The sequence below is a fragment of the Mobula birostris genome, chromosome 22 (assembly GCF_030028105.1).
Source record: "Mobula birostris isolate sMobBir1 chromosome 22, sMobBir1.hap1, whole genome shotgun sequence".
Classification (NCBI taxonomy): Eukaryota; Metazoa; Chordata; class Chondrichthyes; order Myliobatiformes; family Myliobatidae; genus Mobula; species Mobula birostris.
This window is the reverse complement of record NC_092391.1, coordinates 14,341,749-14,361,671: the sequence shown is the minus strand read 5'-3', so window position 1 is coordinate 14,361,671 and position 19,923 is coordinate 14,341,749. Positions and strand designations below refer to the sequence as shown.

The 19,923-nt window shown below is 36.2% G+C and overlaps 1 protein-coding gene across 7 annotated transcripts in view; it reads right to left on the bottom strand.

The window, feature by feature from the left end:
* The window catches only part of cntrl (centriolin), a 119,906-nt gene that overhangs the window by 61,626 nt on the left and 38,357 nt on the right, over positions 1-19,923 (bottom strand). For all 7 annotated transcript variants that reach the window (XM_072240055.1, XM_072240057.1, XM_072240056.1 and 4 more), the window contains 10 exons: positions 13,070-13,223; positions 12,649-12,869; positions 12,023-12,199; positions 10,344-10,478; positions 8,736-8,881; positions 8,440-8,647; positions 5,737-5,916; positions 5,129-5,308; positions 4,890-5,006; positions 3,750-3,894 (listed from right to left, as the gene is read on the bottom strand). In XM_072240055.1, the coding sequence (XP_072096156.1) occupies positions 3,750-3,894; positions 4,890-5,006; positions 5,129-5,308; positions 5,737-5,916; positions 8,440-8,647; positions 8,736-8,881; positions 10,344-10,478; positions 12,023-12,199; positions 12,649-12,869; positions 13,070-13,223 (1,663 nt within the window). The remainder of the gene's footprint in view (positions 1-3,749; positions 3,895-4,889; positions 5,007-5,128; positions 5,309-5,736; positions 5,917-8,439; positions 8,648-8,735; positions 8,882-10,343; positions 10,479-12,022; positions 12,200-12,648; positions 12,870-13,069; positions 13,224-19,923) is intronic.

Here is a 19,923-nt window from a genome sequence, read left to right as displayed (position 1 = left end):
CACTAATTCTCATAATTCCAAACCATTTAAGCTTCAACGTGGCACTAGACAAGGCTGTCCGTTGAGCCTTTTGCTTTTTGATCTAGCCTTAGAACCTTTAGCCATTGCCTTTCGAGAATCTAATGATATCATCGGTATTTTAAGGAGAGACACTATTCGCAAAGTCTCGCTGTATGCTGATGATCATTTCTAATGTTGAGACTTCATTACCCCATGTGCTTTCTTTACTCTCATGTTTTAGCCAGGTCTCAGGTTATAAATTAAACCTACATAAAAGTGAACTTTTCCCTTTGAATAATTTGATACCAACAAATTGTAACCTTCCTTTTAAGATTGTAAGAAACCAATTTACCTACTTAGGTGTAACAATTACTAAAAACTATGAGCGTCTATTTAAAGAAAATTTTCTTACCCTATTGAACCACGTAAAAAGGATACTATCAAATTGGTCGCCTCTTTCGTTATCGCTGACTGGCCGAATTAACTCTTTTAAAATGAATATATTACCTAAATTTATACATCTTTTTCAGGCATTGCCTGTTTTTATTCCTAAATCTTTCTTTGATTCTCTTGACTCTATTATATCTCATTATATATGGAAGAATAAGCGTTCTAGATTAAATAAAATTCATCTTCAGAAAGATAAAAAGAATGGAGGATTAGCCTTACCAAACTTTAGATTTTATTATTGGGCAGTTGATATAAGAAATCTTACATTTTGGTTACATTACATTAATCATGAGGACTGCCCGATGTGGGTTTTTTTTTAAGCTAACTCTGTCAATAAATTTTCTATTATTTCTCTTCTTGGATCCTCATTTCCTTTTTGTCTGAGTAAGTTAACTGATAATCTGGTAGTTAAACATACTATGAGAATTTGGATACAATTCCGAAAATACTTTGGCTTATTGAGATTTTCTCTTTCGAGTCCCATTTTTTCTAATTATTTTTTTAAACCCTCTATGATTGATGTGGGTTTTAAAGAATGGGATAGATTAGGTAGTAAATGCTTTCAAGACTTGTTTGTAGAGGGAAGTCTTTTTTCGTTTGAACAACTGTCAGCTAAATAGAGTCTACCCAAAACTCATTTTTTCCGATACCTACAAAATAAGAGATTTTTTACGGTCTCAAATAAGTACATTTCCTAAAAGTCCTGATAAGAATCTACTAGATGTAATTTTTAATTTGAAACCTTTTTATAATGGATCTATATCTAATATTTATAATATGCTGTTGGGAATGAGCAGTATTCCTTCAGATAAAATTAAAAATCTTTGGGAACAAGATTTACAGACTTCAATTTCTGAGAAAATTTTTAAATTGGTTAACACTTCATCGTTATGTACCCGCCACTCTCTCCTACAATTTAAAGTGGTCCATAGGGCCCATATGACCAAGGATAAGCTGTCTTGTTTTTATTTGGCTATATCTCCATATTGTGATAAATGTAATAATGGAGAAGCTTCACTCATTCATATGTTTTGGAAATGCCCAAGTCTTGGAAAATATTGGAAAGAAGTATTTCAAACTTTCTCGATACTTTTCAAAGTAAACTTTAAGCCTAATCCTTTGACTGCTTTATTTGGTATTGTTGGAGGAAAGGATATTATTTTGGAATCATCTGACTTGCACATTTTGACTTTTATTTCTCTTATGGCCAGAAGGACGCTCTTGCTTAAATGGAAAGATGCGGCCCCTCCTATCCATGCTCAATGGTTACGTGATGTGATGTCATGTTTAAATTTAGAGAAGACTCGATGTTCAATCTCTGAATCTAGCCAAGACTTTCAAACATTGTGGGGACCTTTTTTTTTGAATTATTTTCAAAACCTTTGATTTGCTGTTAAAGCACAGATGATGACTAATAATTTTTTTTTAAAACGCAAACAACAGGAATTCTGCAGATGCTGGAAATTCAAGCAACACACATCAAAGTTGCTGGTGAACGCAGCAGGCCAGGCAGCATCTGTAGGAAGAGGTACAGTCGACGTTTCAGGCCGAGACCCCTCTTCCTAGAGATGCTGCCTGGCCTGCTGCGTTCACCAGCAACTTTGATGTGCGTTGCTGTAATAATTTTTTTTCCCTTTTTTTCTTTACTAATCAGTTTCGGTCCTGGTAGTGGGTTAGATATATTTTATATAATAAAATTACTATATTTCAATGTTACAAATTAATCTCTATGAATTAATTAAGTTATGGTATTGTTGCACTGTTGTAACTATATGTTATAATATGTGGTTTTGTCAGTTTTTTTCAGTCTTGGTCTGTCCTGTGTTTTGTGATATCACACCGGAGGAAATATTGCATCATTTCTTAATGCATGCATTACTAAATGACAATAAAAGAGGACTGCGTGTCTTCATAATCTAATATAGGGTAAGGAGTCTTTATATGCGATTTAGTATAATCTATTGATTGATATATATATATATGTTCCTGTACTCTATTTTTATATGTAAGATTAATAATAAAAATACTGGAAAGAAAAGTCATTTGTCATTCTCTAAACTTGAACAATTACTTCATACTTTGTCTTCAGTGATATTGTGCTTTTTGTATAAAATTAAAATATAATTGTGCTGACTAGATAAATAGACAGAGAAATAAAATAGATCTTTTAATTAATATTAAAAGAGACTTTAACATTTTTAACTTGCTTCATAGGCATGTAGTTGGTGGTATGGAGCCACCTTAACTGCGAAAGCATAAATCAGGGAGTCTCTATGAAGATATTAGTCTGCCAGGTCAGCAAATTTATTACCCACATCTTTAAAAGGTTCTTGCAAAAGTTTATGTAAACTAAGTTACAATGTCTAAACACAGTAGGAATTTAATACACTTTAAAACTTACAAGTCTCAGACAAAAGTAAATTATTGGTAATTTTACAATACGTGAAATTAAATTACCTATAAAGTTTGCCCAATCAATAATTAAAAAAATTACCATAATTAAAACCCACTAGTCTTTCTCACACAAAGAAAAATGGCGGGAGGAGAAAATGGCGATGCGCCTGCGTATGCGCAGCCCTCCGGTGAAAGATGATATTGTATCTGTTAAGTAGGGGCCGTGGACAATTCTGATTTGATGGAGAATGGACATGAAAGCACAGAGGAACATCTGGAGAAACTTCTGAAAGCCCGTTTGCTGCTGTCGTTACTGTGTGGTCGGGAATTTTTCAGAGGGTAGGCCTCAAAATCCCCAGCCTTGTCTGCTTTTGGCGACCGAGAAGGAGGTCAAATCATTCGGACAGAGATGGCGCTCAGTACTCGGTGATGGAGAGCTGATCAGAGCTCGAAGTTTTCGGATGACTCAGAGTCGGATTGTGGTCGGCATGGCAGGGAGAGTCTTTCTTCCTTCTCCCGTCTGCGTGAGATGTGGGACATTTGAAAAACCTTCAACTTTACTGTGCTCATGGACTTCTTCATCAAGTACAGTATTATTGCACTGTTGTAACTATATGTTATAATTATGTGGTTTTGTCAGTTTTTTCAGTCTTGGTCTGTCCTGTGTTTTGTGATATCACACCGGAGGAAATAATGTATCATTTCTTAATGCATGCATTACTAAATGACAATAAAAGAGGACTACGTGTCTACATAATCTAATTTACAAAGGAGAAAATATTTTGCTGTTATGTTCATTGCAATATTGAAAATTTTAGCACTTGCGAACATATGTGCATATGTAAAAACACATACACAAACTTAATCACAAAGTAAAATAAAAATCAAATTTATTTGCAACTTACCTTCTCTCATATGATTGAGATGATCCTGAAGACGCTTCACTTCTGCACTTTGTCGATTTAGAGCTCGACCTAGTCTCTCAATTTCTAGCTGTTGGGCATTCACACTATTTGCTCCAAAATCAAATCCCTGGATTTCAGCTAGAATCTAAAACAGTTGTTAATATCCATAGATACATAATGTCATAAAAATTAGGTCACTACATTCTTTAAAAGTCTTCTTGCTTGCAAATACATTTAACATTCTCCATGCACTTATTTAATCAACTTCAATGAAACATAACCAAAACAAAGGAATAAAAATTACGGGTGGGGGGGAGGGAGAAGAGAGTATTAGCAGTAGTTCTTTGAAATCTAAAATGATAGTTCTTTTGCAACAATAGTCAGTTACCTGAAAAAGTCCTATTTGCCATTGACAGCTGAAATACAAGCCTTACTGAATTAAAATATTGCTAAATTCCAATGATTCACTTTAGAATAGGAAAACAAGACAGTTTAGTAATATACTGTATATATTTTCCATTTCCAGTATTGCAATTCAAATCCTGTTTGGATGAATGACTTTAACTTCTATAATTTCAACTGGCTAGTTATTTGATAGGTGACCTTTTGAGCATTAATTTATTTTTCCAAAGGTCAAGAGTACAACAGGATTACACACTGAATATACTCTTCAGTGCAAGGACACAGGATATACAAATACTTACTATAAAGAACCACATTGGGCTCTTTATTTGGCTGCCTCTATTAAAATAAAAAAAAAAATCAAATAGCACATTGCCTCAAATCATAATTTTGAAAATATATTAATTGCATCAAATAATAACACAGAAAGTGAATCCAGACTAATAGATTTGTACTGACGTTAATGATAATCCTATAGACTATTTAGTTATCAGTAAATACTAATGACAACTACTCATACCACCGGGCCCAGACTTCCAAGGTCAAGAGAGTGACATGCACCAGTGCAATGGCTTTTCTATTTTAAAAACTCACCAGCACAGGTTTAAAATTCTGTCATCATTGATTATGACAAGACAACCAATCAATAATAATTTCACAGATTCCTTCTATCCTACTTTCATATAAACCTCAAACAACAAAAGATGGATACTCTTTATATTGATCCTTTGCCCTCACCTGGTTTTCTTTGTCCTTTAATAGACTTTGCAGCAGCTCAATTTCAGCCTCTGCTTTGGCAAGACCTCGAGCTGCCCGAGTTGCCTCAGCCCGGAATTCTTCTGCTACCTCCGTTTCCTAGAATGAAAAGTGTGATCCAAAGCAAAACAAAGTCATAGTAAATATGCTTTGATGGAACATTTAGATAAATTTGAAAAAAGAATTCCTGAATGGGAAAAATATTTTGCAAAGACTGTCACCTCTGTCTTTTCTTGGTTCAGTTTGTGAACAGTTCCCTGAAAAGCTTTCAGGTGGTCCCTGGCAGTAGAAAGCTGTCTGGCAGCCATCTTGTCAGAAGCAGCCATGGTTGCTTTCAAGTCTTTCACCTCTTTCTCAAGATTACATAATTTCAAATGAGTTCTTGCATCCTCCATTTTACTCTTCAATTAAAAGTAAAACAATATGAATCAAACGAAGCTGGGTTCTGTAGTGAATTTTGTGGATGGTGTACGATAAATTCACCAAGGCAGTGGATCACTTTCGATCTGACTTACAAACTGTATTTGGCAAGAATTTGGAAACGTGTCACTGCAGAATAGACACTGTACTCTCAGATGTATAGCTTTTGTGTTCCTGGTATAGTTAAGTTTCTGGTCAAATACAAACACTAGTATGTTAATAGTAAGAGCTTCAACAATGATGTCGAGGTTTGTAAAGGAGTGAGGGTTGATTGACACTTCACAAAATGAGCTTTGTCATATTGTTAAGAGCTGTTCAATCAAAAGTGTCTGTGGCTTTTTTTTTGATGGATGTAATTTAAAATTATCATGTTTGGTTTTAAATCACAAAAACTAAGTAAAATTATTACCTTATTTTCTTTAGCTTCGAGTTCTTGTAGAAGTTTATCCCGATTTTCATTTGCCTCCTGGAGCTGCTCGTCAGCAAGAGCCTGTAACTCTTGCATGTTTCTCAGTTGCTCCTGGAGACCTGCTATCTTATTCTTCAGCTGCTGTGCTTGAGCTTGACTGATCCCTTTCTCAGATTTTATCTGTCGCAGAAACCACAACTATTGTAAGGAAAGGAACCTTATAAAATATAGGGTCATTTAAATCCAATTACCACAGCAGAGAAAGCAGTGTTTTGGAAAAAGATCAATGCTTACCTAAATAAAAATATTAAATAACATGAAAACAATAAATAGTGGTGCAATTTTTTTCTTCACATTTAATGTTAGTAAATGTAACTAAACACATTTTGCTTTTTGAAATATGTCTGAATACTGCCAACCTCCCTTATTTTACAGAAAACATTTCCAAACCTGGGCTATTAGGATCAGTGTAGTAAAATTTGTTAATGGATGCCTGTAATTTAATGTGCTTCTAAAGTTCTCAACCCCTTGGGTTCTATTGCTACACACTAAAAAATATTGCTGTCATTTTGTTTCTTAGGCATCAAGATGGAATAGAAGAGTATTTGCAGGTCAAGCAGTAGCAAATCAAGGCAACTGGACGTTTCGCCATTCATCCGAGAAGTTTCTTCAGTTCTGATCCATGGTGCGTAGTTTTCTGGCTTATACACTCTGAGTTGTTTAAAGGTATAGCAATCACCTGAGGATCATTAAGAGTTGTAGAGGTAATGAGAGGATCATTAGTCTTATCTTTGTAATGAATGGAAGTGTGACCTGTGTGGAGACACCGGAGTAGAGATGTTAGATCTGCACTGGAGGTAGCTGATAGGTGGTGTCGTATTACACCCCCTTTATTCAGGGATGGGTTTTTCGATTTGACAAAGATGGCTTCTTTAACTCCTCTTTCAAATCACTTGTCCTCCCTGTCCAAAATGTGCATATTGTTATCAAGGAGTGTCCCTTGTCCTCTAGGTGTAGATATATAGCCAGGTCTTGACCTGAGGTGTTAGCCCTCCTATGTTAGGCCATCTGTTTGTGAAGTGGTTGTTTTGTCTCACCAAAATACAAATCTGTGCAGTTCTCATTGCATTGGATAGTATATACAGTATTGCTCTGTTTATGTTTGGATGTAGGATCCTTGGGGTGGACAAGTTTCTGCCTGAATTTGTTTGTAGGTTTGAAAAACGCAGCAACAAAAGCCAGGAAGGACAGACAGAGGTAAGGATCAAAGCAAACAGAGAAAAAACATAGTTATCTCATATGTAGCTCGAGTTTCAGAGAAACTCAGAAGGATTTTCAACAAACACCAAATCCCTGTGTTTTTCAAATAATGTGCACATTTTGGATTGGGAGGACAGGTGGTTTGAAAGAGGAATTAAAGAAGCCATCTTTGCCAAATGGGAAAACCCATCCCTGAACAAAGGCAGTGAGGTATAACATCACCTATTAGTTACTTATAATGCAGTTCTAACACCTCTACCCTGGCGTCTCCAGCACAGTTTACACTTCCGTTCATGCAAAAATAAGACTAATAAACCCCCATTACCTCTATGACTCCTAACAACCCTCATGTGATTGCTATACCTTTAAACAACTAAAGAGTTTATAAGCCAGAAAACTGCCCACCATGGATCAGAACCAAAGAAGCCTCTCAGATGAGGGACAAAATGTCTTCTAAACAACGCAGTTGTCTTGATTTACTACTGCTTGATATACAATGACCTGGATGACTGAGAACCTTCATAGACAGTATTTGCAGGATCTCTTCATAAAGAAACAAGTAAAACCATTGGCATTAGATACAATTGCTCCATTTGCTATCATACAAAAAACACTGAATGGACAGGAGTTTCCTTGAGGTTGCCATAGCTGGGGGAAGTAGTGGGGATAAGATCCCAATTAAATACTCCCAATGGCTTGCATCTCAAATAGCTTTTGACAACTAATTCCATCTTCTGGCCACGTCTGGCTTAGCTACTAAACCTGGTAGATCCATTTCTACTGGCAGAAGGAGCAAAGATGGGTTACTAGCACCTTAAAACTAGTCACTTAAGGCAGATGGTTGGCCATCCATGATCAGCAGCTCATCTAGGAGAAGGAAAACTCTGATCTCAAGCCAAAGTTGCCTTGCGGCTATACCCAATCATGGGGAAGGCTTTGTGAGTAAACCGTGAGGGAAAAATCTGGAGCTGGAGTTCAACACTGACTGGCAATCCCTGTGATGTCACTGCTGCCAAATGTATCAGTCTTTACAGTTCCTTAAAATTCATCAGCTGCATGGGTAACAGCTTAGTCTCCGTATCATACTGCTCTGGCTTGCGTATCATGTAGATAACTACGACACAATATCCATGGTCAATTCCAACCAGTGGAGGGCCTCAATAAAATGGACAGGAGTTAAAGAAAATAATTCTACTAATTGTATCTCAGTCACTCCAAAAATACATCAGGATGGAAATAGGTCTTATGGCCTTACCACAATGTTATATACCATGCAGGATGATAATTATACCTTATATAAAACATTTCTGGTGATCATTAATACATTAGTTGAAATATTTATTATTTTTTGCAATTATTCACATTCATAGCTTTGACAATGTTGTACAGTATATTAATTGAGCTATGTTATTAATGACTTTTCCCCCAAGCACATATAATTACCAGTGTCTCTGCTGCTTTTTCATATGCTGCCTTAGAATCCTCCTGAGTATTCCTCAGCTCTTCTTGTAATGTCATAATTTCCTGTTCTAATCTCTTACAATGACATAATACTTCCTCTTTTTCTTGTTGTGAATGCTTTAATGTTTCATTCAACTGCTTCTGCAATTCAGCAAGGTTCTTTCCCAAAGTGTCTCCCTGGTTGTAAGGCCTAAAAATAAGCAAATTTATTTTCCATTGGGAAAATCATAGATAAGCATTGCAATTTCAAATTTATAATGTAGACCAAATATTCTTACCTGATCTCCTGAATACCAGAACCCAGTTTTCTTCTAAGTTCAGAAACGCGAGCAGACACCTCCTCTGGATGAATCATGGTCTTTATTGTTTGATTCATGTGTGTCTGTAACTCTTTAAGCTGTTCTTTCAACAAGGAGTTATCAACCTGGAAAGAATGCAACTACCTTGTAACAAATACCTTTAGTATTAAAGTATCTTTACTCCTGACTGTTTAATGCAGCCTTTAAATTTAAAGTATACATTGTTACTGGTCATAAAGACACCTGTCATGAAGGGACACTGATCACATTAAAAATGTTACGTCCCCAAAAAGAAACTAAATTATTAATGGTGCTCATGAAAGTCAGAGACAGGAATAGCATTACAGGAGGAAATGTAATAGTAATTATCCCTCTCTGACACCTTGCGTAAGCATTTAGCAATAGGGGGTACAAGAAAGTTTGGACCCAAATACAAAATAAAACTTCTTCCATTCTGTCAGCATCAACGTTCAATTGCTATTTACAAACAATGGTGATGTGGACCTGCAACTAAAGGAAGAGATTTTTATCTTAATTGAAGGCAATCTTTCACTTGTAGAACTTCAATTTGAAAGCTAACTCACCAAACTACAAAATCATACTAATTTAACCTGTGCTTGTAAATATAAATTCAGTGGACATTATGAGCACAGTAGCTTAGGAAATTGAATTTGACAAAATAGCTTTATTTTAGCAACACTAACATTTTTTTTGAAATGAAGAAATTTGAACAGCCGGAACAGTAGTTCAAATAACTGATGTTGATAATATCATCAATAAATTTTATACAAGTAACATCCTCTTTGAATATCAAGCATGCCCATTCCATAATTCATAATAAAACAACAGCAAAAATTTCAGAAACAATAATTGCGGATAAATTGTTGACTATGGATGATGATAAATGGATAATAAGTGATTTGCATTACTCTATTATTTCCATTTCATGCTTTATTACATGCAAGATAACTCATCTGCTGCACCTTGATATTGACTATTATAAGGAATCAGAACAAATATGAAATTGCTAAACCAAATTTACAACTAAATTTACAAAACAATTGGAATCAATGTTCTATCACTGCAGTGCCTCATCCAAAAATTTTATCAGCATGGCCAAACACGTTTTCCCCTTCACAAACCCATGTAGGCTTGCTTTCATTTCCTTGGGGTACATTTATTTTGTCCCTAGTCAACAGTTTGAAAAATTAGGGTGGCACAGTAGTGTAGCAGTTAGCACAATGCTTTACAGCACAGGCAACCCGGGTTCAATTCCCACCACTGCCTGTAAGGAGTTTGTACATTTTCCCCATGACTGCATAGGTTTCCTCTGGGTACTGTGCAAAAGTCTTAGGAACAGACTTTTGCAGTACTGTATTTTGCAATAAATATATTTTGAGTTCTGAAGCTTACAAAATGCTTATTTCAAAATAAATTTACCATTTTTTCAGAGACCAAACAGCACACCAAATATCGATTTCAGAGCTAATTTGTTAGAAGAATTACAACCGTACTCTATACATGGATATAACTGTATTTTTATAAGGTTAGAGTCCAGCAAATGTGTAACTTCGTTAAACTACTTACCTGTAGATTTTTTAGCTGCGCAACTAATTTCTTGTTTTCATGCTCCTTTTCAGCCACTAATTGAGCCTTTGCTAAAGCGTTTTCCAGTGCTTGTCTTTCCTTTGCCAGTTCCGCTTGCAGAGCAGATTGTTCCATCTAAAAATATAAACATCAGCAAACAACTAATATTTGATCAGAAATGGCATTCCATGGGGAGGATGTAAATACATGGCTCCTTATTAAACAGCCCAAGGTGTAACATGCATGCTGAAACTGATCGCCATCTCTAGTTGTAGGAAACAGCCAAAGGGAATGATGAGCAGCCACACATGATTTTAAGTTGTAAATTAATCAAACAGAGTGCTGAACATGTCCTTTTCAAATTCAAAGTCAAGTGATTTTGAACTGTAACTACAGGCAGAGGACCTTATAAAGCCTTGATGAGTTCCAGTAAATCCCGTCAATTAATTTTTGTTGAACCAATATCACAATTAGCACTTAAAAGTTGGGGAATCTGATTTAAAATTGCTTTTGAATAACTGTAACTGGCACTATGTATTGAAAAAAATACAATGTTTGATTATAATCACTCCTGGGATGAACAACTAATCAACTGACTGCTAACATCTGCATTTAATACTCAGGCAATGGACACTTGGGTAATTATCAGATAGCATCCTTTTCTCCAGCTCATGGTTACCAGCTTGGTAAACTCAAAAATTGACATTCAAATCAAATACAAAAAGCATTCGTCTACATCTTCAAAACCAATTTCACATGACCTGAAAGATTCTCATACCAAGGGAAGAAATTAACTTATGTTTCGAGAGTTTTTAAAACATTATCATTCTGGCTTTAGATTTTGACATTAGCCTGAGGGTGGTAAATTTGTGGAATTCACTGCCACTGATGCTGTGGACTTATTGGGTGTACTTAAAGCAGAGGTTGATAGGTTCTTAATTAGTAAGAAAGTCAAAAGATTATGGGGAGAAGACAAGAGAATGGGATTGAAAAAGATAATAAATCAGCGATGATGGAAAGCTGGAGCATTCAACGGGCCAAATGGCCTAATTCTGTTCCTATTATCTTATGGAAGTCATGCAAGGATTGGTGATAGCAATTTACTAAAATGTCAGAATGGCTAAATGCCCATGCTGTCGTCACACTCCACTTCCAAACACAACATCACTTAAAAAGTAAAGAGGGCACCAGAAGTATTTTTTTTTTAGAAAGGTACATTTACCAAAATTTTGAAACAAAAGAGACAAATAAACTAATGCCATATATTAAAATTACACGAGACACTTACATTCAACAAGATACTTTTCACTTGTAAATGTACAATGACTAATTTTTGTTTGGTGCTACCCTAACTGAAAGTTGATTAAATTGACTTGACTGTACTGGTATAGCAAGTTAATTAACGAAAAGAGAAAGAATCACTGAAAATACACTTTGGCCAGTTTAAAGTTATTCTTTAACAACATGACACAATAAAAACAAGGATATCTTAATTGATATCCAAGGATAACATTAACAAAAAGTTATAAAGATGAAATTACTTATGAGTGGATTTAGGCAACTACGCAGTGTCACCAATCCCAATTCTCAACAATATTTAAATTCAACACTTTAGTTATTTATATCAGTTACTTGCCAAATATGTCCTCAGGCTTCTTCACACTCAAATTGGTACTTACTTGACTGAGCTTTCGCAGTCGCTCCAGTTCCTCTCTAAGTTGATTTGCTTCAATGTCCCTTGCTTGTAGCTGAGATTCCAATTCAGCTTCATACTCGCTGAGATCACCTTGAGCTTGGTGCAGCGATTCATTCAACTCTTGCTGTTCTTGTAAAGAACGTTCCATGTCAGACAATTCCTGCAATGAAAAGTAAGTAATGGGCTCTATAACTCTCAATATTAAAACGGTGTTATGCACAAATGCATTTACCTAAATAAATATATTCTTTAACTAGAGATTGAAGTACATTTTGAATGGTGCAATATAATAATAAATACATCTTACTTCCAAAATGTCATTATATAATAGAATTAGTGAATGTATAAAATGTTTTGCCCTTAATTTAGCTTGCTACAATACCCTATATAATACTAGATTATTACATTTGTTCCTGTTATGAACAGTTGTCAATTGGATAAAATATCACAGAGTCCAATTGTAGTTCATTAGTCCTTTACACAATATTGTCATAACTCAGATGATTTCATATGATAATACAATTGAATTGTAAATTATTTTTAATAGTTAAACACTGATTAAATTTCCAGTGTAACACCTTAAGAATTCTAAGCCATTCAAATACAGACCTTTCTCAAGTTATCCGCATCCATGGCAACAATTTCCAGTTGATTCTTCTCTTGTTCCAGATCAGACAGTTGATGCAATAGTGTCTGCTTTTCCTTCTGCAGCTCTGTGCATTCCTCCCGAGCTTGCTTTGCCTGTCCCTTTACACTCTCCAAGTACTCTTGCAACCCAGCAATAATGCTCTCCAAGTCTCGTTTCAGTGCCTCATTAGCTGCTATCTGACCTATCAAAATATATTTTTAATAAGTTAAGTCTCAATGCACTGGTGACATCATTTATCGTACAGAGCACCATTAATTTCATATTTATTCACCAGGTTGTTTCAAATGCTGCAATCCAATTAATATCACAGTTCTTTCTTATTCTCCCAGATTCCCCTCCATCCTCAGAGGAAAAAATACACTATAAATTCTCAGGAGCTACCTTCAGTCAGTTGTTCTTCCAGATCTTTGATGCTCTCAGTTTCCTTGGCAATCCTGGAGAGCATTTCATCTAAGCGTTTCTCTAACTGCTTGTATTGCTTGGACATTGTGTCAAACTGTTGAGTTTTATTCACCATTTGAGCTTTCAAATGTGCCTGAAAAAAAAGATTCTATTGAATTGAGATGTTGAAAATAACCAGTGCAATATATTTGATAAATTTTTAATTTCAAGTACAATTGAGTTTTACAAAGTGTTAAAATAAATGAAATCTAATGTAAGCATGGTAATGCTTTATTTTCACAATCAATTTTGGAAACACACAAAATATACATTACCAATTGTTTATTTATTTTAATTCCATTAATAAAAGTTTTGGGCAAACCATAAGCCTTACATATTTTGGTAACAGAATACTAGAAAGTATGTTGCTGACAGGATGGAGCGAATCATAGAATTCTTTCATTAATTGGAGGCAGAAAATATTTAAGGACCAACTGTTGCTTCTGGACATTCACCATTTTGAAGTTCTTCTGTATGAAAACTATCAGGTCTTCTCCAATTCAACTACTATCCAAGAAACAGTAACCATTTAATGGAAAGGTTTTACTCCAATATCACTGTATGCCCAAAATGTCAATCACATTAGACTGGATTTAGGAACCTATTCATCTTTAATAAGACCGATTACAAGTAGCAGTGTACAAATTAAAGTCTGCATATTCTGTTCTTTAAAGGTTAGCTGGAGTTTATATATGATAATAAAATAACATTCTCCTTATTATTCTCAGGCACTTGAAACTGTGCAGCAATTTCACTAGTTAATTAATAGTTAGGTCATTATGCCAGGGTACTTTGTAATAATAAGGAGAAATAACCGCTTTGCCATCACTTCATTATGCTTCCAGATCATCGATCAAATATGGAGGTTGAAGTCTGATACTAATCCATCAATTGGCTCTAAACATGGTTTCTATACCGTTCAAAATTGCAGAACTTTGCCTGTAGACTTTAGAATGTGTGAAATATACTTTAAGTTATCATGAAGGCTACCTATGTTACACTGAACAATCAGCAAACTAATAGAAAACTGAAAGAATGAACATGCACTCACTTATCAAGTCGATCTGAATAGTTGGTGCTACCCTAATTGAATTACCTCGCTGTTACACAAAAAGAAGGCAGAATCAAATTACTTGTGCTTGCTTTCTCTATGCATATGATTGTCCTAATTTTCTGGTGACACAGGAAAAGTAGTTATCCTATTTTAGTGCTGAAGAAAACTTATAAATTACACTTAGACTGATTCATTTTCAGGTCAATTTAGTTCTAAAGTATCACAGTAAAAGCTCACACAATTCAAATGAACAAGATCTATATTAAATGTAATGGAAACTTAGGTTTGAAAGTTGCAACTGAAATTACTGACACATATTTCAAACATCTATACATTTATAAACAGCTGCACATGAAAAGTAAAATTTGTGAGCAAATTGCATTTCTACCGCTATCACTCCATCTATACTCCAGATATCACTAACAATACCATAGCCAATGATTACTTCCTGTCAGCAAATATTCCTGTTTCATATTCATAATAATTAAACACCCAAGAGTCATAAAATAAATAATTGGTAGAAGATAGGTTAACATGACCTGATAAATGAATTACATGCATACAATGAAGTAAGCTCATCTCACATACGCAAATCGACCATAAACCAGTTTTTAGAGATTCAACCAAATGAAGACTGAAGGAAAATGAGGAACGATATAATTTTTAAAGTGACTATAGTGGGTGTACATTTACATTATTCATAATTAATCCCACTATTTTGTATTCCTTAATATGCTTTATCCTCAGAGTTGTTGTTTCTTTTCCCTATCAACTCCCAAAATGGCAGGGAATTAAAAAAATTAAAACAATATATGCATTTCCATTAGACTGATGCATTCAGTCATATATGTACCTTTCGCTGTGCTTGGAACCAGAGCTTCAAATTGCTCATTAAAATACAGTTAAAGTTTAGAGTTCAATTTCATGTAATTAAAACATGGCTCTTTCAGCACATCAATATGGATCTATATTTTCTTTTCATGGATTAACAACCTCATCTGTCAAAAAGCAGTGAAGCATCATCTGGGTGGCTATACTCAGTGATTCACTTCAAAAGGTGACAATCATGTTTGAATCCACCATAATTAATAAGTAGAAACAGGTCTATCAGGGTCTGTCTAGAAATGCCTTTCATCTTCAAAAGCTAGATCAGCACATCACCGGCCAACTCTCTGAACAGTTTTCTTGCAGAGGCAACTGTTAACCTAATACAGAAGGTTCATGAATAATTTTGGGATGCTGATCTTAAGGCAGCATTGCATTATTAAAGCGATCACTGTTGTCTGCAAAGATCCCATGTAATTCTCAAATCAACACCAGGTAAGTCAAACTAGCAGATTGAGAGCAAATGCAGTCTAGCAGAGCAGTCATCGCAAACCAGAGTTGATCTGACCTCTACATACAGCTTATAGACAATCCAAAAGCTACTAATCAGTCTTGGGTATCAGCCTTGATGTTGTTATGTATTTAATATATCAGTAATATTGTAAATATATTGTTTGAGTAAGCATTCTTCATTGTTTAAGTAATTCATTATGGTTATATGTACGAAGTACTGTATGTGAATGGTATACGTCACCACACCATCACATCATAAGCACATGCCTCGCTAAAGTAAAAATGGAGCACACACTTTTTTCTCCTGGCTCCTTGTTCTGCTTTCAATTAGTTTTTATGTTTTGGAGTTTTGTAACTCTATCAATTTTATCAATGGTAAAATTGCAATCGACTGCTAAATGCCTACAAATAGGTATTGCTGTGGTTCTAAGCTAACATGGTCAAGTAAATTCAGTCAATTATCTAAATACAGTGAATTCTGATTAATTGGGCCATCGGTTAAATAGGACAGCCACTAATTTGGGACAACTCTTAAAGAACAAGAACTAATTGAGAAAATAACCAGGATTCCCTTCATTTATTTGGGGCACTATTGTGCTTAATTGGGACCGAAGACTTTTGCCACACAGTTTCTAACTAGTGCCAGTCATGTGCACTTGTGTAGCAGTTTTCTCTATACTGTGCTTAGATAGAACCATTTTTAAAGAGCAAAAGCAAAAGCAGTGATTTTTGTCAGTGATAGTTGATGAGAAACAAGCACCAAGATAATTCAGAACCATTTTGTTCACTGTGGTTTCAAGCATTCAGGCTTGGAGATGCCAGAAACAGCTGTTAAGACATTACTGAGCAGTTTTTAAATAGTGTCAGTTGCATGTGTTATATTATCCATTTGGGCCAATGGATGTCGATTCAAAAAGGCAGTGTTTTTGATAATTATGTTTTTATTTTGACTTCATGCAGAAAGGCAATAAAGGTAGTCCATTATCTGAACTAGGTTACTCCACTGATTTTGTTCATTTACAGTCAAGCAAAAGAACATGGCAATAATGAATTCTTCCATCAATAATTATTAGGAATTGATACACAGTTTTATAATACTGTAGTAGTATTGGTAGTGTTTTAGTTTGCTCTGCATTTTATTTAAATGCATAATTTGTTACCGAGTTAAAAAGTGGCTTGTCTTATGCCTTTTAACTATTTCTATGAAACTTCAGCTAATTGGGGCAGCTGCTTAGACCATAAGAGGTAGGAGCAAAATTAGGCCATTTGGCCCATCAAGTCTTGTCCACCATTTAATCATTGCTGATCCATTTTCCCTCTCAACCTTTTTCTCCTGGCTTCTCCCAATCTGTCATGTTCAGACTAATCAAGAACCTATCAACTTCTGCCTTAAATGCAATCAATAACCTGACCTCCACAGCTGCTGGTGGCAATGAACTCCACAGATTCACCACCTCCTGGCTAAAGAAATTCCTTTTCATCTGCATTCTAAATGGGATGTCCCTCTATTCCAAGGCTGCGCCCACTGGTCCTGGACTCCCCCACTTTGGGAAATATCCTCTCTACATCTACTCTATCTAGGCCTTTCAACATTCAATAGGTTTCAGTAAGATCCCCCCCCCCCCCCATGCTTCTAAATTCCAGCGAGTACAGGCCGAGAGCCAAACACTACTCATACAACAACCCTTTCATTCCTGGAATCATTCTCATGAATCCTCTCCAATGTCAGCATATCCTTTCTTAGATAAGGGGCCCAAAACTTCTCACAATACTCCAAGTGAGACCTCCTGCTTTCTCAATACTACCTGCCCCTCCACTTATCTTCGTATTATCTGGAAACTTAGCCACAAAACCATCAATTCAGTCTTCCAAACCATTGACATATAACATAAAAGGAAGTGGTCCAAACACCAATCCTTGCGGAACACCACTAGTCGCCAGCAACCAAACAGAAAAGTCTCCCTTTATTCCCTCTCTTTGCCTCCTACCAATCAGCCAATCCTCTATCCATGCTAGTATCTTTCCTGTAATACCATGAGTTTTTATCTTGTTAAACAGCCTTGTGTACAGCACCTCATCAAAAGCCTTCTGAAAATCCAAGTACACAACATACACTGTCTATCTTGCTTGTTATTTCCTCAAAGAGTTCTAATGGATTTGTCAGGCAAGATTTTCCCTTAATGGAATCATGCTACCTTTAGCATATTTTATCATGTGCCTCCAAGTACCCCGAGACCTCATCCTTAACAATCGATTCCACATCTTCACTGAGTTGAGGTTAATTGGCCTACAATTTCCTTTCTTCTGTTTCCCTTCCTGAAGAGTGGAATGTCATTTACAATTTACCAGTCCTCTGAAACCATGCCAGAATCTAGCGAATCTAGCGAATCTTGCAAGATCATTACTAATGCCTCCAACAGTCTCTTCAGCTACCTCTTTTCAGAACCCTAGGGTGTAATCCATCTGGGCTAGGTGACTTATCTACCTTCAGACCTTTCAACTTTCCATGCAACTTCTTCCCAGTAATAGCAATTACACTTGTTTCTGCCCGACACTCTCAGACTTCCAGGATACTGCTCGTGTCTTCCACAGTGAAGACAAAGGCAAAATACTTATTTAATTTGTCCATCATTTCTCCCATATTACTGCCTTTCCAGCAGTCCAATGTCCACTCTCGTCTTTCTTTTACTCTTTATATATCTGAAAAAACTTTTGGTATCCTCTTTGATATTATTGGGTAGCTTGCCTTCCTATTTAATTTTTCTCTCCTTATGATTTTTAGTTGCCTTCTGTTTTTTTAAAAACTTCACAATTTTCTAATATTTCACTAATCACCCATCCACTACCATACATTGCCTTTTTTACATGCCTTTTCTATCCCCCATTGTATTAGTAGCCCACATCCTGGCTACTATTCAGAGGCCTGTATATAATTCCCATCAGGGTCCTTTTTCTCTTGCAGTTTCTTAACTCTACCCACAAAATTCTACATCTTCTGATCAATCCAATGTCAGGATGTGATTTCATTTTTTAATCAACAGAGCCACACCCCCTCTGCCTACCTGCTTGTCCTTTTGATACAATGTGTATCCTTGGATGTTAAACTCCCAACAGCCATTGCCTTTCAGCCAGGACTCAGTGATGCCCACATTATACCTACCAATCTCTAACTGCATTACAATCTCTCATCTGTCTTATTCTGTATAATGCATGCATTCAAATACAACACCATCAATCCTGTATTCATCACCCTTTTCAATTTTGTCCTCATGTTACACTGCAACTCATCCCACTGACTGCCATCTTGCCCTATCATCTGCCTGCCTTCCTGACAGTCTCCCTGAAAATTGCATTTAGTTGTACAGTACTGTGCAAAAGTCTCAGGTACATATTTATACTTAAGGTGCCTAAGACTTTTGCATAGTATTGTAATAATTTTATGTATTGCACTGTACTGCTGTTGTAAAAAAAAAATTTCACGACATACGTGAGTGATGATAAACCTGATGCTGATATGGGTCTCTATTGTGTACTGAGAGTGGGCAGGGGGCAGGGAAAGGGGAATCATGGTTGGGAAAAGGGGAAGAGGAAAGGGAGGGAGCACAAAGGACTAGAGAGACATTATGTTATGATCAATATACCAATTGTTTGGAATCAAGTGACCTTGCCTGGGGTCTCAGGACTAGGTGTGTCTGCACCCATGCCACCTCCCCTCCCCCACCCCGGTACTCCTTCTCTACCACTTGTCCCATACCCCTTCTGCACCATTCCCAACATCCTTTGCTCCTGCCAGATTTACAAAAGTCATTCATATTATATATACACACACACATATATATATATATATATATATATACACACACACACACACCCACCCCTAAGACTTTGGCACAGTACTGTATACCAACTGCCCCATCCTATCATTTTGATTCCCATGCCCCTGCAAAATAGATTTAAACCCTTCCCCACAGCTCTAGTAAATCTATCCACAAGGATATTCAAGTGTAAGCTGTGCCTTGCCTTTTATACAGGTCATACTGTCCCCAAAAGAGACCCCAATGATCTAAAAATCTGAAGCCCTGCCCCTTGCACCAGTTCCTTAGCCACACATTTATCTGCCAAATCATCCTATTCTTATCCTCGCTGGCGTGTGACACATACAGCAATCCAGAGATTACTACCTGCTATTCAGCCTTCTACCCAACTCCCTAAATTCTCTCTTCAGGAGCTCCTCCCTTTTCCTACCTATGCCATTGGTGCCAATTTGTACCAAGAATTCCGGCTGCTCACCCACCCCCCTTTTAGAATGCCATGAACCCAATCTGAGATGTCCCTAGCCCTGGCATCTGGGAGGCAACATACCATCCAGGTGTCTCTTTCACATCCACAGAATCTCATGTCT